The sequence below is a fragment of the Nanorana parkeri genome, unplaced genomic scaffold (assembly GCF_000935625.1).
Source record: "Nanorana parkeri isolate BGI_ZX_2015 unplaced genomic scaffold, ASM93562v1 scaffold2763, whole genome shotgun sequence".
NCBI lineage: Eukaryota > Metazoa > Chordata > Amphibia > Anura > Dicroglossidae > Nanorana > Nanorana parkeri.
The window spans coordinates 64,039-91,725 of NW_017309031.1; the positions used below are offsets into that span (position 1 = coordinate 64,039).

The 27,687-nt window shown below is 41.8% G+C and overlaps 1 protein-coding gene across 1 annotated transcript in view; it reads left to right on the plus strand.

Annotated features, from left to right (window-relative positions):
* Positions 1-27,687, plus strand: part of LOC108802274 — a 52,750-nt gene that overhangs the window by 15,680 nt on the left and 9,383 nt on the right. The window contains exon 6 of the mRNA XM_018574143.1: positions 20,194-20,725. Within this exon, the coding sequence (XP_018429645.1) occupies positions 20,194-20,725 (532 nt within the window). The remainder of the gene's footprint in view (positions 1-20,193; positions 20,726-27,687) is intronic.

Here is a 27,687-nt window from a genome sequence, read left to right on the forward strand (position 1 = left end):
CCGGCGGGCCCCCCATCTCTGCGCCGGGAGTGTCGGATGAACGGATGATCCGACACTCTCGGCGCAGAAATGGGGGGCCCGCTGGCTGCTGGGTACCGATCCGGCGCTGGGGCTGTGCTGGGCCCCCCCACAGGCCCAAGGCCCTGGTGCACCCGCACCGGCGGTAGTTCCGCCACTGGTTTAGTGTCAATCAGTTCATCTTTGTGCCATCGTTCTTTCTTTGAAGGTTCTACGATCATATAGTGTTTGGGACAGGATTTATGAGATATGACCTTTTTTAGGCATTTTGAACATTGAAATACACAAGCAGGTGAGGTGACACCTTTTCCAGTCTGGTGAAAAAAACCCACCTAGAAACCATTTGTCTGCAATGTCCCAGGAAGGAAATTGACTGCTGAGGTTCCCTGCTGAGGGAGCACAACAAACCTGCATTTGGCTTAATTAGCACTATCCAGCTAACAAGTTAGCTTTGAGACAGCATTCAGTAAGGAAATGAATTGACTCAGAGGCCAAAAATATGATATTTTTATGGCCGCACCATGACAGTAAGTAACACTATGTCTTCGCAATATCTCTTGAAATATAACATTGGCCTAAGGACTACTCTGTCAGTAACAGGCTCTGCTCTAAATAAGGTATGAAGTTTGGAAATGCATCTAGAGCAGTGGTTCTCAACCTTTCTAGGGCCGGGACCCCTTGGTAACATTTGCCAAGTTGTGGTGACCCCCAACGGTAAAATGTGGGGATGGCGCGGCTGCTGCAGCGACATCTGGCGGCGTGGCGGGAGAACTGACACTGCTGCGCTAGGAGAGGGCTGAGGAGGACTCTTGCCTTATTGTTTGTTTTTTATAATTTTCTTATTTGTTTAATTTGTTTCTTATTTCTTTTTAATCGCTTTTTTATTTTTTTTATTTTAATTTTTATTTCTTTAATCATTTTTTTTATCTATTTTTTTTCCACTTAACTTCATTGCTATCACACAGGAGAAAACAATCCCCTGTGTAATAGCAATTGCTGGTGACAGGTTCTCTTTATTGACCCTGTCACCTCCAATACAGGAGTCTCTAGCACAGCACTGTGCTGGAACTTCTGTGACAGGTGAGAGGAGAAGACTGCTATCCCCTCTCACTGTGCACACGGAGCGGCAGGTTTACTTTTAACCCTGTCGGAAAAAAAAAAAACTTTCTCCTGGAAAGGTTTAGTCTGCTCGATGAGAACGTTTTTTTTTTTTCTGGCTGAAAAAAAAGAGCAGAGAAAGTGCTTCTCTCCTGGGTGGCCGGAAGCCGCTAGGCGACCCCTGGCAAATCGTCATTGGGGTCCCGACCCCCAGGTTGGGAACCACTGATCTAGAGGATGTAATGGGCACTATTATGGTGGCCTTGAGGGTTAGATTACAAATAGTGCAACCCTCAGCTAGATGGAAAGGTTCTGCTGACAGGACTGAATAAACTAAGGATACGTTCCACTGCAGAAATGCTGGCTTTGTAGGAGGACATAATTTCAGGCAGGCTGTTTGTAACTGAATTCTGAAACTGATTCTCTCCTGGGTGGCTGGAAGCCGCTAGGCGACCCCTGGCAAATCGTCATTCGACCCCCGACGGGGTCCCGACCCCCAGGTTGAGAACCACTGATCTAGAGGATGTAATGGGCACTAAAATGGTGGCCTTGAGGGTTAGATTACAAATAGTGCAACCCTCAGCTAGATGGAAAGGTTCTGCTGACAGGACTGAAGAAACTAAGGATACGTTCCACTGCAGAAATGCTGGCTTTGTAGGAGGACATAATTTCAGGCAGGCTGTTTGAAACTGAATAATATGGGGATTCAAGGCCCATGTTTTGGCTGTCAGGGCTGAAGTTGTTGACACGTGCTGCCTCAGGGAATTGTTGACATCTGGAGAAGAAAGGCTGAAGAATCTCTTTAAGGCTGTTTCTAAGAACTCTTTGGTAAGTTGAATTGGTAGAATGTTAGTTAGCCTTCATGAGGGTGGATAATACTGCCCTGGAATATCCTAGTCTGGAGAGTCTCTGCTGCTCAATTTCAATGCCATCAGGTTGAGCTTCTTTGGGGACAGATGAAGGAAAGGACCCTGACTCAGCAGATTCTGTGTTGGTGGATATTTTAAAGGTGGTTCCAGGCTGAGTTGAAGTAGCATGGCCTTTATGGCCAATATGGAATGATCACAATCAGGATTCAAAGAAAATGGGCCACCCTCTGAAAGCTGGAGATCATGGGATGAGGCAGAATGCGTAAACTATAGCAAAGGTCCATGGGCAGGCTAGTGCATTTACTCCCTAGGCTCCTGTGAATTTGTACTCGGCAAGAAAATGTGTGCCCTTGGTGTTGCTGAGAGTAGCTAAAAGATCAGGTTCTGCAGTTTTCCAGAAGTTTGTGATTCGGTTGAACACTTCTGTTTTCAGGGCTCACTTGCACTTGTCTGTCTGAGAAAATATTCTAGGTTATTCTGGTCCCCTGCAACATAAATCTCTTTTAGATCACAATAAACAAATTTATAAATGTTCATGTTTAATGATAATGTCTACAACCCAACTTTCATTTCTCGAAAAATGAAACTTAAGAAATTAGTATGTATACTCTTAATCAAAAAGCACTTCATCCTAGAGAGGAAGTAATTGCACTGTTTTACATACAGTGTGTGTGTGTGTGTATGTAAAACAGTGCTATTACTTCCTCTCTAGGATGAAGTGCCTTTTGACTAAGAGTATACATACTAATTTCTTAGTTTCACTTTTCGCGAAATGAAAGTTGGGTTGTAGACATTATCATTAAACATGAACATTTCTAAATTTGTTTATCATAAAATATAAAAAATCCTGACCCATTGATGCTAGTGTCTGTTTTGTACTGGGCAATGATATCCGCTATTGCTTTCTCATCATTAGCAGCCTTTGTGGCTGTTATGGCTTACAAAATTTCATTACTTAAACTTCATAACCTTTGTCTTCAAATCCTGCTGCAGGTTAGTCAGTTTACATTTCTCCATTACTGCTATACTCTCATTATAAGTCTCCTAATTGTAAAATCACTTTCTCTTCGTTTTACCATTTCTAAGGAAAAGCCTTCTACTTTTAAATCATGCTTAGTGTCCTCCTTCTCCTTGGCAATATGTATCCAAACTATGGCACTTGGTCCAAAACATTTAGAGAGACTTAACATCTCAAAAAACTACTTTGGTCCCAGCAGCCCTCTTCACATTGTCTCACCAGCAAGTTAGTTCTTGGAGCCAGGAGCCTGGCACTGGTGGATTTTGGTACAGGGTTTTCAGCACCAAGAATGACTGGAAATCTGGAAAGGACATCACTGTCCCTAACCTACAAAGTACCCCTTACACTGTGCCCTTAACACTTACAGGGTTATTTACAAAAGGGTGAAGAGTTTGGAGAAGGCCGGAGAACTGAACAATCTAGGCCAAAATAGCTGATTTGGAAAAATTCTCCAATTCAGCTCACTTTCCAGTTCAGCTATGTTGTCCTAGATTGTTCTCTTCTCCTGCCTTCCCCAAACTCTTCACCCTTTTGGTGAATAACCCTGTTAGTCTCATTTTCCCTTCCCCCTTCTTTCTTGCTGAAGCCCTACTACCACCACCACCATCACCACCACTTTAAAAAGAAAAATCACTTTTGTCTACCTTTTTGCCTGCAATCTACTGGCCGGTCTACTAAAATCATGGGCCCTTCCCCTTCTTCCTTGACGGTGGCGGTCCTTACTCTTGAACAATGTGGCTCTTACATAATGACATGTGAGCCCCATGCTGTCCAGAAGTACTGTGAAGGCTGGTTGACCTTATGACTTCCTCTAGGAGGTATTTCCTTGGCCTAGCCTCATGATAAGTGGGTTGACACTGGATGCCATTCAATCTTGAAGACTGGCAACATACCGTGTCAGAGAAAAAGTACTGTGATTGACAGCTCCAGATTGATGACCAAGACACAACACATACAGACTGTCCAGGTAAATCCTAGGCAACCCTAGGCTCCTGAACAGCCCCTGTCAAATGTATGGCTCAAGTATTCCTTCCCCTTTACAAGTCTGAGCACAGTTTGAAAATGCACAACTGCATTGCTACACAACTATGTTATATGCAGCTCTCATGTAGATCCTATACATGAACAAGTGGACTGAATACTGGGACCTGTCCAGCAGCACTGAGGCTGTGTGTGTAGTAAAGTGGTCCCAATCAACGCCTAAGAGAAAGTAAATAAATAGAACTGAGGCTCTGTGCAGGTGAGTGGTCCCAATCACAGCCCTAGAGAAAGTAGATATATACTAAATAGATAGAACTGAAGCTCTGTGCAGGAGAGTGGTCCCAATCACTTCCCTAGAGAAAGTAGATAGATAGTAAATAGATAGAACTGAGGCTCTGTGCAGGAGAGTGGTCCCAATCACAGCATTAGAGCATCCCAATCACAGCATTAGAGCATCCCAATCACAGCATCACAGTGGTCCCAATCACAGCAATCACAGCATTAGAGCATGTAAAGATCAATATTATTATAAATATAGAACATTATTATTATAAAGATACAACATTTATTCCAGTTATATGGCCTCTTTAAGTAAGTTCCAATGCGTTTTTATGTTCTTGATGCAGCAAAATAAAACAACATGCAAATCATGTAAAGCAGCTTACTGTGTTACTGTTTGCTACATATTGCTATGTCAGATGTAGTTTTTCTACAATCTTTCTGCTTTTGACATAACACATCACGCCAGACCTCTAAACATTCTTTCCATTTAAAGTAAAAGGGCGTAGTCCAAACATACAGATCCGGCAGAAGAACAAGGAAGAGTGTCAACATCAAGAAAAGGAAACTAAAACTGCTAAATGACATCCACATATCTGACCTGTAAATAACCATAGATTGTATAAAGCAGGATTTTTAGTCAGTGGTATGTGAATGGGGATTTCCGAATGTGAAAATATTTCCAATATAGTACACTGATGTTATGTAATATAATTATTTTTTTAAGTGTGCACTTCACTGTTAACTAGGTAATATAATAAAGGTCTTTACTGATATCGAGCTAAAAGAATAAATGACTTTACTGTTAACTAGGTAAAAGAATAAATTACTTTACTGTGAAACTAGGTAAAGGAATAAAGGACCTTACTGTTGACTAGATAGAAGAATAAAGGACTTTACTGTTAACTAGGTAAAAGAATGAAGGATGTCTTGGAAAACAAGAATACAGGGTCCTGGCAGAAGTGCATAGATTTTGGAGAGAACTTGCAATGAAGCAACATACAACAGAACTCTGTCACTATTTCCCTTCACTTCCTGAGCTGCTGACCTCAAAGGAAGTAAGAACAATAAATACTACCAAACATTCCCAGATGGGTGATCTCATTGGTGGAATTCCCCTAACCTACTCTTCCAGAGAAATCGCCTGAAAGCAGAATTTACATTCACTTGTTCCGTTCAGACATCAGGACAGTAAATAAGGAGACAGGACAGCAATACAAACTTGACCTAAGCTGCAGTCATTTCACAGTCCAACACTTTAAGATGAGCTCCAGTCTTACCTTCACCTTGCACAGTTGTATGGGCTCCTCTGCTGCACTGAAACTGCTTACTGTGGTTTCACTGCACTGTGAGCTTCTAATTTCCTGACTGGAGGACAACCAGCATCATCTGGTCCTTCTCCTCAGCCTTAACGTCCATGGCCTGCCCCGCGTTCATTTATTGAATTTCAGTTCATTTATCTTTGAATGCTCAGCATCACACATGGGCATTACCTAGGGCAGTCTGCATGCAAATGCAGCCTACTGAGGAAGGCCCTCTTCTCCGGACTGACATGCGCCAACCAAGCATTTTAATAATCAAATAACTTCTCCCAAGAGCCAGCCCAGGGCTAAGGGCTCATAAGAGGGGTACTGAGAAGGGGTGCTGCAATGTTTTTAGAAAGCTATTCAGCACCCTACCAGCCCCTTCCACAAGCCACGTTTTGTCTGTATTGCATACAGAAGATCAATGACCTAGTGATGATATCACATCTAAAATAAGGTAAGTATTGAAAATAGAAATGTTGTGTTTAAAAATTTCATTAGCATGTTAATGAGGGGGAAAGAGAGGAACTAGGGAAGGCAAAATAGAAGCAGATTATATTCAGCTTTAACCAGAAAAAAAATATTTTTGCTGAAGTTTTACTTTAGAACCCATCTGCATCAAACACGCGTACTATTGTTACCAATTAAGTGGAGAAGTAAAATTTTTGTGAGGCTTTCATTACTGTTGGTGACCCTATTAGGAAGATATGTTCTCACTTTTTCTTCCTGTGACAATAGGATAAGTAATGACAGAAATGGGTGTCACCAGCCAGGGAGGGACCAAAAGCATTAAAGCTGTGGCTCTCAACTGGTGAGTTGCGACCCCGTTTTCAGTGGGTCGCCGTTTGCTTTCCTCTGCGCTGGGTGAGAGGCTCTGCAGCCTCCCCCTAGCGCTGCACTATTAGTTCTTGTGCCGAACAGCCATTCAAAATATGCCCCCCAGCAGCGAGTGTCAGCTTGAGGTGGGGTGAGCTGGGGGTATGGCAACGAGGGAGCTCCATCACTACGTGCATTGCTAACAGCTCCATCACGAACCCTCTAGAGATGCCTGAACGTCACATTCTGGCTCCCGGCACCTCTACAGGGCATGCAGGAGAGCTGTACAAGCAATGTACATATGGTTGAAGCTCTGTCACAGCACAGCAGCCCACACTGGACCCCAGGCTGAGGATCCACTCCAGTTCTCCTAAGGTAGGGAATGGGTGTAGTGTGTGTGAGAATGTCTGTGAGTGTGTGAGATTATGGGGTTGATTTACTAACCTAAACACACACACACACCAGGTGTGTGTGATTTTCACACAGCAAAACGTATTTATCAACCAAAAAGTCTCTAAAAGCATATTTCCACTAATGCCATATATGGAAAAATCATGCACATGATGCATATATAATGCTGCTTCACAGTTTAGACAAAAATGGTTAGCTCATGATGGCGGGCCCGATGTCGGAAAAAAAAAGAGCAGAGAAACTGATTCTCTCCTGGGTGGCTGGAAGCCGCTAGGCGACCCCTGGCAAATCGTCATGGGGGTCCCGACCCCCAGGTTGGGAACCACTGATCTAGAGGATGTAATGGGCACTATTATGGTGGCCTTGAGGGTTAGATTACAAATAGTGCAACCCTCAGCTAGATGGAAAGGTTCTGCTGACAGGACTGAATAAACTAAGGATACGTTCCACTGCAGAAATGCTGGCTTTGTAGGAGGACATAATTTCAGGCAGGCTGTTTGTAACTGAATTCTGAAACTGATTCTCTCCTGGGTGGCTGGAAGCCGCTAGGCGACCCCTGGCAAATCGTCATTCGACCCCCGACGGGGTCCCGACCCCCAGGTTGAGAACCACTGATCTAGAGGATGTAATGGGCACTAAAATGGTGGCCTTGAGGGTTAGATTACAAATAGTGCAACCCTCAGCTAGATGGAAAGGTTCTGCTGACAGGACTGAATAAACTAAGGATACGTTCCACTGCAGAAATGCTGGCTTTGTAGGAGGACATAATTTCAGGCAGGCTGTTTGAAACTGAATAATATGGGGATTCAAGGCCCATGTTTTGGCTGTCAGGGCTGAAGTTGTTGACACGTGCTGCCTCAGGGAATTGTTGACATCTGGAGAAGAAAGGCTGAAGAATCTCTTTAAGGCTGTTTCTAAGAACTCTTTGGTAAGTTGAATTGGTAGAATGTTAGTTAGCCTTCATGAGGGTGGATAATACTGCCCTGGAATATCCTAGTCTGGAGAGTCTCTGCTGCTCAATTTCAATGCCATCAGGTTGAGCTTCTTTGGGGACAGATGAAGGAAAGGACCCTGACTCAGCAGATTCTGTGTTGGTGGATATTTTAAAGGTGGTTCCAGGCTGAGTTGAAGTAGCATGGCCTTTATGGCCAATATGGAATGATCACAATCAGGATTCAAAGAAAATGGGCCACCCTCTGAAAGCTGGAGATCATGGGATGAGGCAGAATGCGTAAACTATAGCAAAGGTCCATGGGCAGGCTAGTGCATTTACTCCCTAGGCTCCTGTGAATTTGTACTCGGCAAGAAAATGTGTGCCCTTGGTGTTGCTGAGAGTAGCTAAAAGATCAGGTTCTGCAGTTTTCCAGAAGTTTGTGATTCGGTTGAACACTTCTGTTTTCAGGGCTCACTTGCACTTGTCTGTCTGAGAAAATATTCTAGGTTATTCTGGTCCCCTGCAACATAAATCTCTTTTAGATCACAATAAACAAATTTATAAATGTTCATGTTTAATGATAATGTCTACAACCCAACTTTCATTTCTCGAAAAATGAAACTTAAGAAATTAGTATGTATACTCTTAATCAAAAAGCACTTCATCCTAGAGAGGAAGTAATTGCACTGTTTTACATACAGTGTGTGTGTGTGTGTATGTAAAACAGTGCTATTACTTCCTCTCTAGGATGAAGTGCCTTTTGACTAAGAGTATACATACTAATTTCTTAGTTTCACTTTTCGCGAAATGAAAGTTGGGTTGTAGACATTATCATTAAACATGAACATTTCTAAATTTGTTTATCATAAAATATAAAAAATCCTGACCCATTGATGCTAGTGTCTGTTTTGTACTGGGCAATGATATCCGCTATTGCTTTCTCATCATTAGCAGCCTTTGTGGCTGTTATGGCTTACAAAATTTCATTACTTAAACTTCATAACCTTTGTCTTCAAATCCTGCTGCAGGTTAGTCAGTTTACATTTCTCCATTACTGCTATACTCTCATTATAAGTCTCCTAATTGTAAAATCACTTTCTCTTCGTTTTACCATTTCTAAGGAAAAGCCTTCTACTTTTAAATCATGCTTAGTGTCCTCCTTCTCCTTGGCAATATGTATCCAAACTATGGCACTTGGTCCAAAACATTTAGAGAGACTTAACATCTCAAAAAACTACTTTGGTCCCAGCAGCCCTCTTCACATTGTCTCACCAGCAAGTTAGTTCTTGGAGCCAGGAGCCTGGCACTGGTGGATTTTGGTACAGGGTTTTCAGCACCAAGAATGACTGGAAATCTGGAAAGGACATCACTGTCCCTAACCTACAAAGTACCCCTTACACTGTGCCCTTAACACTTACAGGGTTATTTACAAAAGGGTGAAGAGTTTGGAGAAGGCCGGAGAACTGAACAATCTAGGCCAAAATAGCTGATTTGGAAAAATTCTCCAATTCAGCTCACTTTCCAGTTCAGCTATGTTGTCCTAGATTGTTCTCTTCTCCTGCCTTCCCCAAACTCTTCACCCTTTTGGTGAATAACCCTGTTAGTCTCATTTTCCCTTCCCCCTTCTTTCTTGCTGAAGCCCTACTACCACCACCACCATCACCACCACTTTAAAAAGAAAAATCACTTTTGTCTACCTTTTTGCCTGCAATCTACTGGCCGGTCTACTAAAATCATGGGCCCTTCCCCTTCTTCCTTGACGGTGGCGGTCCTTACTCTTGAACAATGTGGCTCTTACATAATGACATGTGAGCCCCATGCTGTCCAGAAGTACTGTGAAGGCTGGTTGACCTTATGACTTCCTCTAGGAGGTATTTCCTTGGCCTAGCCTCATGATAAGTGGGTTGACACTGGATGCCATTCAATCTTGAAGACTGGCAACATACCGTGTCAGAGAAAAAGTACTGTGATTGACAGCTCCAGATTGATGACCAAGACACAACACATACAGACTGTCCAGGTAAATCCTAGGCAACCCTAGGCTCCTGAACAGCCCCTGTCAAATGTATGGCTCAAGTATTCCTTCCCCTTTACAAGTCTGAGCACAGTTTGAAAATGCACAACTGCATTGCTACACAACTATGTTATATGCAGCTCTCATGTAGATCCTATACATGAACAAGTGGACTGAATACTGGGACCTGTCCAGCAGCACTGAGGCTGTGTGTGTAGTAAAGTGGTCCCAATCAACGCCTAAGAGAAAGTAAATAAATAGAACTGAGGCTCTGTGCAGGTGAGTGGTCCCAATCACAGCCCTAGAGAAAGTAGATATATACTAAATAGATAGAACTGAAGCTCTGTGCAGGAGAGTGGTCCCAATCACAGCCCTAGAGAAAGTAGATAGATAGTAAATAGATAGAACTGAGGCTCTGTGCAGGAGAGTGGTCCCAATCACAGCATTAGAGCATCCCAATCACAGCATTAGAGCATCCCAATCACAGCATCACAGTGGTCCCAATCACAGCAATCACAGCATTAGAGCATGTAAAGATCAATATTATTATAAATATAGAACATTATTATTATAAAGATACAACATTTATTCCAGTTATATGGCCTCTTTAAGTAAGTTCCAATGCGTTTTTATGTTCTTGATGCAGCAAAATAAAACAACATGCAAATCATGTAAAGCAGCTTACTGTGTTACTGTTTGCTACATATTGCTATGTCAGATGTAGTATTTCTACAATCTTTCTGCTTTTGACATAACACATCACGCCAGACCTCTAAACATTCTTTCCATTTAAAGTAAAAGGGCGTAGTCCAAACATACAGATCCGGCAGAAGAACAAGGAAGAGTGTCAACATCAAGAAAAGGAAACTAAAACTGCTAAATGACATCCACATATCTGACCTGTAAATAACCATAGATTGTATAAAGCAGGATTTTTAGTCAGTGGTATGTGAATGGGGATTTCCGAATGTGAAAATATTTCCAATATAGTACACTGATGTTATGTAATATAATTATTTTTTTAAGTGTGCACTTCACTGTTAACTAGGTAATATAATAAAGGTCTTTACTGATATCGAGCTAAAAGAATAAATGACTTTACTGTTAACTAGGTAAAAGAATAAATTACTTTACTGTGAAACTAGGTAAAGGAATAAAGGACCTTACTGTTGACTAGATAGAAGAATAAAGGACTTTACTGTTAACTAGGTAAAAGAATGAAGGATGTCTTGGAAAACAAGAATACAGGGTCCTGGCAGAAGTGCATAGATTTTGGAGAGAACTTGCAATGAAGCAACATACAACAGAACTCTGTCACTATTTCCCTTCACTTCCTGAGCTGCTGACCTCAAAGGAAGTAAGAACAATAAATACTACCAAACATTCCCAGATGGGTGATCTCATTGGTGGAATTCCCCTAACCTACTCTTCCAGAGAAATCGCCTGAAAGCAGAATTTACATTCACTTGTTCCGTTCAGACATCAGGACAGTAAATAAGGAGACAGGACAGCAATACAAACTTGACCTAAGCTGCAGTCATTTCACAGTCCAACACTTTAAGATGAGCTCCAGTCTTACCTTCACCTTGCACAGTTGTATGGGCTCCTCTGCTGCACTGAAACTGCTTACTGTGGTTTCACTGCACTGTGAGCTTCTAATTTCCTGACTGGAGGACAACCAGCATCATCTGGTCCTTCTCCTCAGCCTTAACGTCCATGGCCTGCCCCGCGTTCATTTATTGAATTTCAGTTCATTTATCTTTGAATGCTCAGCATCACACATGGGCATTACCTAGGGCAGTCTGCATGCAAATGCAGCCTACTGAGGAAGGCCCTCTTCTCCGGACTGACATGCGCCAACCAAGCATTTTAATAATCAAATAACTTCTCCCAAGAGCCAGCCCAGGGCTAAGGGCTCATAAGAGGGGTACTGAGAAGGGGTGCTGCAATGTTTTTAGAAAGCTATTCAGCACCCTACCAGCCCCTTCCACAAGCCACGTTTTGTCTGTATTGCATACAGAAGATCAATGACCTAGTGATGATATCACATCTAAAATAAGGTAAGTATTGAAAATAGAAATGTTGTGTTTAAAAATTTCATTAGCATGTTAATGAGGGGGAAAGAGAGGAACTAGGGAAGGCAAAATAGAAGCAGATTATATTCAGCTTTAACCAGAAAAAAAATATTTTTGCTGAAGTTTTACTTTAGAACCCATCTGCATCAAACACGCGTACTATTGTTACCAATTAAGTGGAGAAGTAAAATTTTTGTGAGGCTTTCATTACTGTTGGTGACCCTATTAGGAAGATATGTTCTCACTTTTTCTTCCTGTGACAATAGGATAAGTAATGACAGAAATGGGTGTCACCAGCCAGGGAGGGACCAAAAGCATTAAAGCTGTGGCTCTCAACTGGTGAGTTGCGACCCCGTTTTCAGTGGGTCGCCGTTTGCTTTCCTCTGCGCTGGGTGAGAGGCTCTGCAGCCTCCCCCTAGCGCTGCACTATTAGTTCTTGTGCCGAACAGCCATTCAAAATATGCCCCCCAGCAGCGAGTGTCAGCTTGAGGTGGGGTGAGCTGGGGGTATGGCAACGAGGGAGCTCCATCACTACGTGCATTGCTAACAGCTCCATCACGAACCCTCTAGAGATGCCTGAACGTCACATTCTGGCTCCCGGCACCTCTACAGGGCATGCAGGAGAGCTGTACAAGCAATGTACATATGGTTGAAGCTCTGTCACAGCACAGCAGCCCACACTGGACCCCAGGCTGAGGATCCACTCCAGTTCTCCTAAGGTAGGGAATGGGTGTAGTGTGTGTGAGAATGTCTGTGAGTGTGTGAGATTATGGGGTTGATTTACTAACCTAAACACACACACACACCAGGTGTGTGTGATTTTCACACAGCAAAACGTATTTATCAACCAAAAAGTCTCTAAAAGCATATTTCCACTAATGCCATATATGGAAAAATCATGCACATGATGCATACATAATGCTGCTTCACAGTTTAGACAAAAATGGTTAGCTCATGCATTTACATTCCTGCATTCATCAACACAAGCAACATAACATAGAGCTAATTTACACCACATTACCTTGCAATTCATTGCAGAGCTTTGAACAACACACCTGCTGGGTGTGTACACACTACAAAGGTGTTTCGATTCCTCCCATAGATCATGCTGGGAGGGAACACACTACAGAGGTGTATACACGTTCGTGGTGTGTTTAAAAGGTTAGTAAATCAACCCCTATGTCTCTGGTTGTATGTGTCTGTCAGTGTTTTTGAGGACCTGTTCATACTAGTACAGTGCATTAATCACACAGTCCTGTGGGATTATTGCACTGTAACACGCAATCACGCTTACCACCACCTTCATTTAAATGACACCCCAAACGCACCTCCCATTTACAGTTTGTTCGCCCGCACTGGAACATACCGCAATGCGGTGCGCTCAAGTGCAGTGCGACTTAATGACCTAGGGACTTTCCTATTGACTAATCTACTACCAACAACTTAGGTATGTATTTTGTAGTATGCCCACCACAGCCCTGACTGTATTCCTTTCAGTGTCACCAAGAGTTAACTAGTTCTATTACAGCTGGTACTTTCCAGCACGGCTGACTGTACACTCCTGGTATATAGGGAAAGATGTTAAAGATCCAGTATATTGTATGTCCTCAGCATAGATTCCCAACATGAGACTTCACATATGGTCCGCCTGCAAACCTCTTGTTCCTAGGCGTCCCACACTGAGAAGTGACAAAAGATATACTGGATCTTAAACATCTTTCCCTATATACCAGGATGTACAATTTTTGAGGCTGCCTTGGGTACTTTCCTTGCCCACCTTCGAGTGGTACACTCATAAAGACAATGGTTGACTGCGGCATGGCTTGGACCTCTCCCTGGTCTCCCCAGAAAGGCAACACATGGGGGAATATGTACATCTATAGACCTCCCTTCTATTTGGATCTCGTTTGTGGCCATCTTCTGGGATTGCATAGCAAGTTGGTATGACGACATGGTGATCAGTTTATAAGTTAAATGTGTATTGGTGTTGGGTTATGTTTGAGTGCGTTATGCTGTGTGACCTGGTTATGGAAAGACTATCAGCACCATCCCTCGTTATCTCCCATTGTACTCTGAGGGAGCTCAGAACAATGACATTCTGGCCAGGCTCCTGCTATGGCTGTCTGGAGCTCGTTAGCAGGTGGACACCTGTGGTGTTGTGAAGACAGGATTTCTGGGGAGAGGAAGGGGGATGTGATGGGATTATATTCTGATTTCATCACTTTCTGTATAAAAGTTTGTGCAGTTTCTCAATAAATCAGAGTTTGTTTCACCTACACTCAAGCCTTGGCTAGTGACTGGGGAAACTGGGAGCTACAGATCAGCGGGTTCCAATATCTCCTCAGCAAGGAAGAAGACAGCGGCGGACATACTCATCCTGAGTACGGGGGTCCGTCACAGTTGGGACCTCCTCTAAAGGCTCCTGAGGAAGCGTCTACCTGCGAAACACGTAGAGACTCTTTATTCATCCAAACTTGAGGACTATGATCAAGATATGTATATGGCTGCTCTATCCCATGGCTGTTATGCGTAACCAATCTGTTATGGCCCAATGTTTGTAAACATGTTTTATATTTGATACAAACTTTCACTAAAAATCACTTTCAGTTAGAGAGAAGCAGTCTGAAAGCAGACAGATTTTACTGTATTTTCTCTTTATGAAACCTATCATTCTGTGGGATACTGGAGTCATGGGTGCACACTATATACATTTTTTTTATTTGAATCAAATGAGAAAAATGTAAAGATAACATTTACAAGTTACAAACAAGAATAAAACAATGTTGCTTTCTAAGTGGTATTATGATTCCTAAAGAACTGGAGGAGCAGTTTTTCAGTTATGTGAATACCAGTAATGGATATAAATGATACGTTCCATTCTTGGGCTCTCCTGCTCACATGTGTCAGTTGTTTCATCTCGGTGTGATAAATCACTTGCAAGCATATAGGCTGCTACAGCAGTGATTTGACACTTTTTGTATTAGCTCTCTACTATATGTGCGTATTTAGGTTATATGCAATTTTATTAAATCCTCTATACAATAGGTAACTAAGATTGGCTGGCTGTAAAATTATTTGGTTGCAATTTCTGTTCATGATCTTATATATGCTATTTATAAAAAGATAACCAAACATGACAATACTGCATGAAACATGACAATACTGCGTTGGTTAACATGAAACATGACAGATGTTAATAAATGAAACTGAAACTTATCAGAGGCATTATAAAAGCAGAGACATCTGGTGTGTACGCATAACCTGGATTCCTCAGCCGCCTGGTAAGTTCCTACTTGGAGCAACCTAAGTTTTTTCTACTTGGAGATTTGGAGAAGCAATCTTTCCAGACTTTCCAGGATCTTTACAGTTGTACTTTGTCTTAGATTCTGTTCTCAAACTATTCATAGATTTGCTCTTAACTTTTATGTCCGGTAGAATATAACCTGTTAGGTATCCAGAATGTACCTTGGGTGTGCTAATGGTGTGTAAAAATTTTACATTGTAGTTAGTGGCACATAACTGTAACTATTTTCTACACCCTGCAGCAGGCTTGAAGGTAAAAAAAAAAGTTCACTTTATTTCTTAATAAAAGTATATTTTAGTTATCCACTGATTAATCTCTTGTTTATGCGAACTAGACCTAAATTACACTAATAATTTTGTTTATTTAATCTGTTTATTTTTTTGCTGTGTTATCATTATAGGAAGTGTGTATTAGTATTGTATTATGCATTTTGTTAAAAAAAACATTTTGGGCAAAAGAGAAAAATTCCATGTCATTTTTACAAAAATTAACTAAAACTTCCTAAGAGACATTTCAAATAACTATTACATAACAGTTCAGTAAATTATTCTCCAAAAAACTGGAAAGGTTTGTATATCTTTCAGTTCACCAAATAGTGATATTTAGTTATAGGTGGAACATGGTGAGCCAAATCTGCTTCTGGTTTCTTAAATGTCTTTGTTATCTCAACACCAAGCTCTCCTTGTCCTCCTAATATGTATTAACTTGCTCCAACGGCCACATCATCTGCTGTTTTTTCAAAAGATAGATATAATTCGGCAATTTACCTACTAATATTATTCAAATGTAGCTTTTATTGATTAACATTAAAATATATTTTTTAACTTATTGGTCTGTGTGCGTTTTTTTATGTTTATATAAATATAAAAACCTCCATTCATAGATCACTCTGTGAAATCAATAATGAGGGCCTTGCAATAATTAGTCTGTTACTTTACAAATTATTCATATTAATAATCATATTATTCTCATATAAAAGATTAGGACATTTCATTTCTTTCAAGATTTGCAGTTTCTCCTTTTTTTCCTATAAAACTTTATAGAGAGATTTTCTTAAACCTTTTCTCTTCATTCACCTTTATATCTTACAGAAAACATCATTTTCTGACATCAATTCTACTTTCTTCCTAATAATGCTTACCTTTTCTCTCAAACTCCTCTGTTCCAATCTCTCTTGTAATTAATATTCTGCATTTATTATTATTTAATATTGCTATATTTATTGGACTTTTTATACTCTTCTCTCTGTCCTCTTTGCTAAATTAACTTCTTCTCTGCTGCCTTTCTAGAAATCTCTCTCTTAGTATTTTAATACAGCCAAATTTCACATTGCACAGTTCCAACCAAAGGTATAACCTCCATTTTCGCCACAATTTTCGTCAAGGGTCAAAGTGCTCAAATAATGTGCTCTTTAGCAGATATACTAGTTACATGCGGTTTGTCTAAAGCCTCTATTTCTATTTGTATCCTCTCATCCACGTGGATGTATGCTTACACGTTGACGTCACCATGTAACACACCAATGTTCATGAGCAACATTAGCCTGTGACATATTTACATCACGTGTGCACTCCACACATTTTGGTGACAACATTGCTCTATGGAGCCATGTCATGAGCGTCTCCAGCCTCAGAAGACCTCACCATAGAAGTCTATGGGCTGCAATGCTCAGACATGGGCAAGACACTGAAGACTTCAGAAGGTTTGATGTAAGAAAACAGTGGATTCCATATTTATACATCTGTGGTGGGGGGAGGGTGGGCTAGGTTAGGTCAGGGAAGGAGAGCTATAAGGATGAGCACACTTTGTGTTAAAGTGCACTTATCCTTTAGGGATACGCTGCAGTAATGACCATTTAAGTAATTGGGTTATATTTTTTTACATACTACTACTACTAATATTTATAATAAGAAAAGGAATCATTTACTTGAATAATTACAATACCATCATACGATTCTTATAATATCAACAGGATAGAATTTAATGTTTGACTATTGCTCAGTAGACTTTTCTGAGCATTGAATTGTTGCAGAACACGCTTTTTTTCATCAGCTTGCCTCTGTATTTGTTGTGCACCAGTATAAAATGACAGAAAGTCCATGGTCCCATCGCACTCCTGACCGCCAAATCATTTTGAAAAGCGGGTGCTGCGGTAGTCAACGGGTGGCATCCGTTATAATCACAGGTAAAGATAAAGACACCGGCACTCCAAATTCATAAGCAAACGTCTGTTTATTGACGTGCAGCATAGTAAACAGCAACAAACATTTCGGGATCACAGAGGATCCCCTTCCTCAGGCAAAAGCATACCTATGCTTTTGCCTGAGGAAGGGGATCCTCTGTGACCCCGAAAGGGGATCCTTGCCTGAGGAAGGGGATCCTCTGTGACTCTGAAACGTTTGTTGCTGTTTTCTATGCTGCACGTCAATAAATAGACGTTTGCTTATGAATTTAGAGTGCCGGTCTCTTTATCTTTACCTAGTATAAAATTAGACATATTACAGAATAAAGGATAACTAAGGTATGCTAACGTTTTCACAACCCTAAACATAGTGACATGATCTCATGTAAAATGTTCTATAGAGGCTTTCTGCCCATTTCCTCTAGTCATGTCTCTTGAGTACTACTCATTTCCTGCAGAGGAGGATGTGGCCGGGAAGGTGAAAGAGTATGGGCAGAGTGAAGGTGTTTTAGTATGCTATGTAGCAGCATGACCAGTCAGATTATAATTAAATTAGCAAAAGAAAAAATGGTAAAATACTGTACAGCATTGCTTTCTTCAAATCAGCAGTGTTGATATTACATTCATCACATATCCAGGGGGATCATTTCTCACAAACACAGCAGCTCACTATTTAATCATCAGCTTGCCTTGCATGTATTTAGATCTACCAAGTGCTCTACTGTTGTTCTCCGTGTATGACCCTGGCTCTGGCTGTCTGATCTCCTGGTTCCTGACTGCTGCTTTGTTTCCATTCATTCTGCTCTCTGTGTTCTGACCTGGCTTGGCTGACTAGCCACTTTGGCATCTGACATTTGGCTTGGCATCAACAACATTCTGGACTTTCTCCATTGCTTTTTACCATTTTTGTTCATTGTTCAACAAACTGCTTTTATTTTAATCTGCAGTTTAAGTTTATGTCTGGTTTCTTGGTTCCCTATCAATGTGCAGGACTGTCTGTCCTAATAGACAGCCCTGCACATTCCCACATATTTTTGAGCCTAGACAAAAAAGGCAGTTTACCCTTGCAGTGCGGGTGTACGCCACTGCAAGGGCTAGCAAAATGTGTGCCCGAAGTTCTGCTTTAAGACATTCAATGACTATCATTCAATAACTATCAATACTTTGATTATTAATATAAACATTTAAACATTTCAATAATAATCACTTTAGTACAATTAGGGAAGACATGCAATAATTTAATTCCCTTTTTAAGTCTTCTTTGTGCTTCCTGTTTCACTGTTTCCATCATGTTCTTTTTCATCATGTGTTCTAGCCTCTTGCCAAAGGAAGGAACTGTTGTAGTGAAGAACAGTGCTGTCATATACTGATTCCGACTCCAAATCCTCGGTAATGCAATTTTCAAAATTCATTTTTGTTTTAAATATTTAAACTATTACATTTTGTGAAACAAGCGTACAAGGAAGGAGTGTTCCATCATTTTGTAATCATTAAGTATTGTATAGATATACTGAATGAAGTACAATGAACAGGTAGTGACACTTTCAGGCAACACTCCTTTTGGGTAATGCCATGGCTTACATGGCAGGCCTGTAAGTGAACACCTCACCTACAGATACTGTAGGTGTCCTGTAGGGCTGCAACCAACTAATCGATGAATCGATAATAATCGATAATGAGAAAAGTTGTCAACTATTCTCATTATTGAATAGTTGGTTGGATCTCCTAGCTCTCTCCACCATGCTGGGAGGAAAGCACAGCTAGCAGTGGGCAGGTGCAAAAGCCAGCCTGCTATTGGCAAGTGCAATTTGAAAAAGTCAATAGCAGGCTGGCTGTTGCACCAGCCCGCTACCTGCTGTATTTACATTCAGCTCCCATCTGCGGAATCTTGACACTGGCAGCCATCATTTCCTGGCGGAAGCTATTCAAGGGTCAACTGCTTACAATACAATTATTTTTTTTTTAAATATAAAAAGGTGGGGAAAAAGTCATTTTCGGTTTCAGCCTGACAAATTGTGCTGCGGGAGGTTCGTTGCAGTGCCATGAATTTCAATTGTACCCCAAACGCACCTCCCACCCACAATGTGATTGGCCACACGGTACAGCAATCCTGTGCATCCCAGCGCAGTGCGATTGCAAAAAATTGTGCATACAGTTTTATTCTGAAGTAAACTTTATGTTTGTAACATTCCATTTGTGTATTTTATTTTAAATTAAGGATGGGATTTATTTAATTTGTTTTATCTGATTATTCGAAAAAATAAATCGGCCAACTAATTGGTTATGAAAATAATCATTAGTTGCAGCCCTAGTGTCCTGGTCCAGGTTGGTTTAAAGGATAACTGTACCTTTGGGACAAGCTGAGAATTTAATGAAAGAGCAATGCTAATTAACACGCCTATAGTGTTTACAATGCATTCCACAGGCATTTTCAAAGCATTTTCAAGGCTGCTGCAGCCCTGTTCTTGTTTTAACTACTTCCGCGGGCCGCTGTCTATAGACGTATTGCAGCCCGTAAGTGGTTAAAATATTCTAATTCATATTCTGACTGGATATCTTAATTAAAATATATTGAGGGGAATTTATCAAAACTGGGGCAAAAAGAATCTGGAGCAGCTGCCCATGGCAACCAATCAGCGTCTATCTTTCATCTGAAAAGCTTAACTGAACAAACGGAAGAGAGAAGCTGATTGGTTGCCAAGGGTATCTGCTCCATATTCTGTCTGCTGCAATTTTGATAAATCCCCTCATTATGTTTACAAGACGTAATAAAGAAATAGATTGAACATTTTATTCAAGAGTAACTTGTGTAATTTAGAGTATCAATATCCCGCATGAAAACAATGTAATTGCCTTAAAACTACATGCTTCTATTTATTTTTCCTTCCAGGAGAAATGGCCTATAACTTTGGATATACCATGAATTACAGCGGAGACTTATGGGCAGAAGAGACTTTACCCAACTTCTCGGAAATAATTCTTCAAAGCACTGCTCAGCCAACTGATGGAAAGATCTACGTCATGTATCATGGCACTACATTTTCTGCAGCTGTGAGCATCATCAAGAATGGATTTGAACAGTCACCAGATGGCATGCTAGGCGCAGGTGTCTACGTTAGTAGAGATGAAGTCAAAGCTCGACGCTATCCCTTAAAAAATCAAGAAGACCAGGTTGTTTTGAAACTTAGGGTTAATGTAGGTAAAGTCATAAAAATTGACAGACAAAATCACCGTCTGCAAAAAACATGGCATGATTATGGCTATGATACAGCCTGGGTACCTCCAACTTGTGGTATGGTTAAGAGTAACTTAGAGGAAGATTGTGTTTGGGACCCCGAGAGGGTCAAGGTTGTCAATGTAGCCCATGCTGCTCAAGCTGGTGTAGAGCAATATCTTCAACTTTTAATTCAACAGTATGCAAAGTAAGGGTGACATCTTCCAAAAAAAACAAAAACAGGAAGGTATGAAAGAACTCCACTTTCACAAAAAAATATATATAGCATATACAATTGTCATACAAGCCATTTTGAAAATGTATATCATTAAAATGTTCCTTTGCATTTGAATCTGCAGCCATTGTGATTTTATTTAAACTGTGAAAAAATAAAATCTTACTCCCGTGCAATATGGCAGCCTGAGGGTACTTCATAAACTGTATGTATGAATACAGATCTTCCCAGACAAATCACTGCTTTCCCCAGATGTCTGTATTGAGCTACAAATACAGTTGCAGGCATCCCCTGCCAGTTTTGGTAAGATACCTTATAAGTTAAGATATAAGTAAGCTCACACCACTGGAATATACAGGTCTTCTGTCCCACACCAGTGATGACTTACCCTTAACCAAACAACACCAACACACCGTTTAGAACGTTCAAAATGGTCTTTATTGAAACTAGCATTAAGCCCTGGAAAGAGATACACTGGTTAACAGAATTGACAATATAAAAAGCAGTGAGGCAATGCAACAACTCAGCAAAGTAAGCGGGATTGGTGTTCGTTCACTTAAACCGCCAGTGGAAGGCCTCGTCTGAAATGCACTGAGCGAGTGGTGAACGAATCTGTCAGTTACACAACACAGAAATACCGTTCAACAAGTACCAAAGGAAATACATCCTATTTAGCTCCTGTAGGTGCAAGCTAACCACTGGCCAGTGGGAACTCTACACACACAGACTCTGCCAGCATTGGGGCCCTTTAAATTCTGGGGTTGCGTACTCAGCCTTTTGCAAAACAATATTTGTAATCCACGGGATGGAAAGGGGTATCTTCACAAAGTGTCACAGAGGTTAAAACATTAACCTCTTGCCGTCCGCCCGTAGTAGAAAAACGGACGGACTGCACTGTCGACCTAACGGCCCACACCTGAAAAGCGCTACAAAACGGCCCACACCTGAAAAGGTACATGTACTACTTTGGGGCGTTTTTGTTGCGCGTTTCCATTGGGATACAGCCAAGTAGCCCTCGGAAACGCGCGCTTGTTGCGCAATTTTTTTACCGCGAATCGCTGTAAAAAAACGTGCGACAACCGTGCGACAGACGCGCATATGCAATACGCCTAGGTGTGAACCAGGCCTAACAGATACAGTGATCCACCTTCAGATAGAGCTGCATTGGCAGTAAACAGGATCTAGCATGAATAGGCAAGATCAATTCACGCAAAGATGGCAAAAAATCTCTCACCATTCAGATGCACTTTATATACAGTATCTTCCTTGCAGCAATTGGTAGCTTGATAGCTGTCTCAGCTGACTGGATGGCAATGAGTGCACTCAGGCCGTGGAATCCCCCAATCTGGATGATGATGATGGCTGTATAACAGAAATCCGCCTCTAGATGTCACTGCACTGTTAGCACATCTTCAGAGATTAAGCGAAAGGGTAGCATAGCATACTGAAACTCCCCTCTCAAGCCTGCCACACCCTTCATAGGTCTCCACAGGAATCACAGATTCTGGCAGTGCACAAGAGACAGAACACAAGAGACACTTCCCCCTGTATGGCTGCAGCATACCAGTCTGTGTCTCTCCCCGTGTCTCCCTCTCTCAATCTCATGAGCCAGCCCTTGTCGGATGATGGGTGGGGCTAAAATGCCTGGCAGCCAATCACAGCTCTCCTAGGCTGCTATCCAATCAAGTTCCTCCTTGCCTTTGTTGTTAGGGGTGGACTTTCTTCTCAGCTACAGCAGTAACCAATCCAAGAACAATCCTGGAGCTGCAGCCAATATAGTCTCTCCTCCAGCCTCTGTGGGCTGTCAGTCTAGCCAGAGAAATGCAGTGCAGTGTTTCAGAGAGCAATATTCTGCATATGCTACAGGAGCAATACTCTGCCTGTGCTACATCAGGTTTACCCACACCTAAAAGGATTTAGACGCTGCAGATTGCCCTGTTACAGCACTGATGTACAAGTGTTCAGGTGGTTATTGTTATGTAGGAATATCATTTGCAGCCTTGAAGTATGATCGCAGTATGATCGTCCGCACCGCTACACGCTGTACCGTAAATACTGTGCGTTGCAGTGTGATAAAAAAATACTGCATGCACTATTTTTTTTAAATTGCACTGTAATGCACGGTATTTGTAGTATCGCGTGTTGCAGTGTGGCTGAATTCACTGAGGGCGGGAGGTGTATTTCAGGTGCCATTCAAATGAATGGCATGCAATGCACCTCCTGCACCATATTTAAATGGGAGGTGCGTTGTGCGGTACTGTGCATTATTCGCATGGAGATGGAGTGAACGTGCCCTAAGAGAGAATGAGACCTCCTCCCATGAGCAGTACTTGGGCTTAAGGGCCCATTCAAACCATAATTCATCAGTGCACTGAGCTTATAAATATGAAATAAATCAATACAAATTCTCATATATACGTTTTCCACATCAATCATAAACACCTTCTAATATTTCACATATACTGTATGTCAGGCCTCAAAATTTCCACTCGCCCCCTCGCAATTGGTGAGTCAAAATTGCATGGACGAGGGGAATGTCATCGAGGGGGTGCGCCGCTGGCAGGACCAGCGATGGGACACTACCGCCACGGCGATTGCTCACTACTGTTCTCTCTTCTCCTGCTTGGCCGCTGCAACTACAGAGTGGCCGAGGAGGAGAAGAGAGAACAGAAGTGAGCGATCGCCGCGGCGGTAGTGTCCAGACTCAGTGGTGGATGCAGGAGTACATCCCTGCACAGCGGCCGGGACATACAGCTGTCACTGAATTAACTGCGGTTCAGTGTAAAAAACCGGCACAACTACTATGCCGGTTTTTTTACACTGAACAGCAGTAAACTCTGTGACAGCTGTATGTCCCAGCCGCTGTGCATGGATCAAAGGCGTTGCCTCCCCCGTGTGCAACCCCCCCCGCTGATTCCCCATAAAAGTGGCCGCTGCTGCTGCAGCCAAGATCTGCTGTCAGCTCTGCCGCTGCAAGTGGCAAGCGATTGCTCCTCCGCAGCATGTACCTCCGCCCACCTCTGCTGCAATTGGCTTGGAGGGGCAGTGCAGCACTGTCATTGGCTGCCTGGGTACATTCAGCAGAGCGGGAAAGGACCTGCAGAGAGGCATAACAAGGCTGCTGGGGGCTTCATATGGATGATACATCAATGCCCCCCCACCACCACACGGAGAGGAAGAAGAGGGCATGAGGACAGAGCACATCACCACTGTAAGTCCCTTTTCTATCTTACACTGCTGACCTCCGCACTGCGTCATATTAATGACCTCCGGACTCTGCGTCACCTTACTGACCTCTGCACTCTGCGTCACCTTACTGACCTCCGCACTGCGTCACCTTACTGACCTCCGCAGTCTGCATCAGCTTGCTGACCTCAGCACTGCTTCACATTGCTGACATCCGCACTGCTTCACATTGCTGACCACCACACTGCGTCACATTACTGACCTCCGCACTGCATCACATTACTGACCTCCGCACTGCGTCACATTGCTGACCTCCACACTGCATCACATTACTGACCTCCGCACTGCGTCACATTACTGACCTCCGCACTGCGTCACATTGCTGACCTCCGCACTGCGTCACATTGCTGACCTCCGCACTGCGTCACATTGCTGACCTCCGGACTGCTTCACATTGCTGACCTCTGTACTGCTCACCCTCAACTGCTCAATTCGCTAGAGGAAGACCATTCGCATGCCAGGGGGGCGGAACCCTTCGGCGGTGCGATTACATCATAACGTCGTCGCACTGGATGCTGTTATAGCACCCGCGCGGGCCACCGGTCTCACTGTGCGTTGTCAGGGCGGCCGTGCTGATATCGGGGGCTCAGGAAGGTGGGAAGTACTGGAACTCTTCTCTGGTCTTCCTCTAGCGAATTGAGCAGTTAAGAGTGAGTGAATATCTTTGGCCTTCTGGTTTTGCTGACAGTTAGTCAAATACCTTTTCTGACTAGACTACATTATTTTTCATTGATATTTAGCCTTCTCGTATTAGTTGAAGAATTTTCTGAGGCCCCACTTTGGAGCATTGAACATTGCTCTCTTCTTTTTGATTTAAGGCTCTTTTTTCTGATTTGTTGATTTATACCTCCTACTGTTAGGGTGGTGGCCCTCTTTCTTCTCTCCGCCTGAATTGTGGGGTTTTGCCCAGATTGGTCCGCTCGAATGCACACGTGTCAACCTGCTGAATCGGTAGGTGATGTTTCTGCCTGACTCATTCATTTATTATATAATCTTGGGTTTTATACATTATGTTTACGGATTTTTTCCAATCATGCAGACATCTTTCATCTCCTGAGGAAGCGCTTTTTAGTGTGAAACGTTGAGAAACCACATGACTCCTCCACTCCAAATTATGGTCATACTTTGAATCATGTTATATATGTTTTTTTTGTTCAATCATGTATCTTTAACTTCAGTAGTGGAGTGAGAAACCATACGACTCCCCCACTCCTAAATAATTCATTAATCATGGCTACGTTTTGAATCATATTTCATATTTATCATGTATCTTTGATCTTATTATTATGAATGAGTGAGTCTAATAGGAAATATCTGATTAGCTGGTTCCCATCAATTAATTTTATATAAATTGGAAAAACTTTTTAATTACTATTTAATAAATATATTTTTTTACCTTCAATTGCCTTGGAATTGTCATTTTGGTACCTTTAAAACCCCATCTTTTTCTTATCTGTGACTATTACCATTTCTAGGGGTGTGGTACCTAACACTCAGGCCCTGGCCATAAACCAATTGTATGACATATTTTGTTTTATCATTATGATTAATTAGCCCGTAAGAGTTATGGACCTGGAGCCACTAATGTCAAGCTGCATTGGTCTGTGACATGTTGGTCTGATGGTCCTTTAGATTAACAGACCTGGTCCCGCAGTGCGCTTGCACACTCGACCAATCCCGCACACACCCCGGAAGTCCGATTAAGTCACGAGTCCGATGGAATGATAGAACACTGGCATGTAACCATTAACAGAGCTCTCTTCCCGTTGAGTCCTGGTAACGTCAGCAATGGCTCCGCCTTAACGCGTTTTGTCAGCAATTACTTTCTCAAAAGGCGGCCACGCTGCTATGGATCACGGCCATTCCCCTTATATACTCTGCCATATAAATTTCAATCAGCTGTACAAGTCTTAAGTGAATAGCCGAACAGCGTTCGGCTCACTTCACTTCGGGTCGGTTATTCACACGGCGGCCTTCGGCAGCTTTGTGAGCAACCTTGTAAATGTCACATAATCATATAAACCTAGAAATGTCCGACAGATGCTGGATATGCACTATAGAGGAGGGAACGTACTTGCATATCTGGTGGAGCTGCCCTAGAATACAGCCGTTTTGGGAATCGGTATTTGAAGTATATCGCTCTATGGAGGTATCAAATATTGAAAAGGATCCCTTAATTGCATTATTATCGCTGATCCCTGGTCCCATAAAAAAGATAAAGAACGATATTTTAAGATTCGTATTGGCTGCAGCCAGAGTTAGTATATCACGTGGTTGGAAATCTACGGAACCGCCTACATTAGAGAGATGGGGGAACATAATGGAAGAAATAAGATACATAGAGGAATTGAGCACAAGGGATGCAGATAGGAAGGATAAATATGATAAGGTATGGGAGAAGTGGGAAGTATATAGACAGACAGAGGAATTTAGGAAATTAGAAAAGAACCCATATAGCCATAGTCATTGTAATATAGAAATAAATTAGAAGAAATAAAACAAAATAAAAGAATAGTATTATAAGAAAATATATACATGGGCCCAATGGGATTTAGATAACCCCCAGAGAAGTACATAAATAGTATATTAAGTTATATTATTAATATAAATGTTATTACATTACATTTGACCTGTATGGATAGGGGATATATTTTGTGAGAGTAAAATGGGTAAGGTGGGAGAGGGTAGTTATACACAGGGTTTGTTTAATGTAAATTGGACTTTATGTAATTTTTTAGATAAAGTACTCACAGTAAGGAATAATGAGAACACAAATATTAGTGGGAGAGGGAGGGCGGGATAGGGAGTAAAGGGTAAACAACCCAATTTGAGTGGAAGCTTTACTGTTCATAGACATTATAGTACTGATCACATTTATAATGACTGAACACAAAGAGTAGAGTGAGGAATGTATACTGTACAACTTCTTTCATTCAGCGTTAAAACTGCAAAATATGAAGCCTCCTGCCTTGCCATAAAATTGTTGATTATTCTAGCTTTAGTGACTGAATAATTGGGATTTTATTAAAGACAGGAGGCGAATATTTTTCCCACCCGTGTCTGTTACTGCTTTTCCCTGCCCTGGGTACGTATGTGTATATATTGACATGATGTGTTTTATTCTATTTCCTATTTGCACTTATCTTCTGTACTGTTATGTCCCAGTTTGGTTTGCTGTTACGTTTTCGCTGTTTCTCTTGTTTCAGTTTACCAATTCGCTGTGCTCTATGACATTCCTGGTGTTCCGCATGGTTATTCTCCAGTTCGGTTTTGCCTTGGTTCCAGTTTGACATGTATATTTTCAACCTGTTTTGTTGGGGGGACTGTTTCAAAGAAAGAGGAGGGAACTTAGTGTGGGCGGACTTATATAATATGCTGTGTGCTGCTATTGGTTATTTCTGTTTCTGTTATGTTTCTTTGCTGCTATGAGGAATCAGTAAAGAGAAATATGCAAAATATTTGCCTCCTGTCTTTAATAAAATCCCGATTATTCGGTCACTAAAGCTAGAATAATCAACAATTTTACTGTATTTTCTCTTTATGAAACCTATCATTCTGTTGGATACTGGAGTCATGGGAGCACACTATATAAAAAATGTTTTAATTTGAATTACATGTCAATTGAGTAAAATGTAGCTTGGAGAAGGCAGAAGGGGTGAGCAGAGAGCCAGGTATTGTCTTGCCTTGCT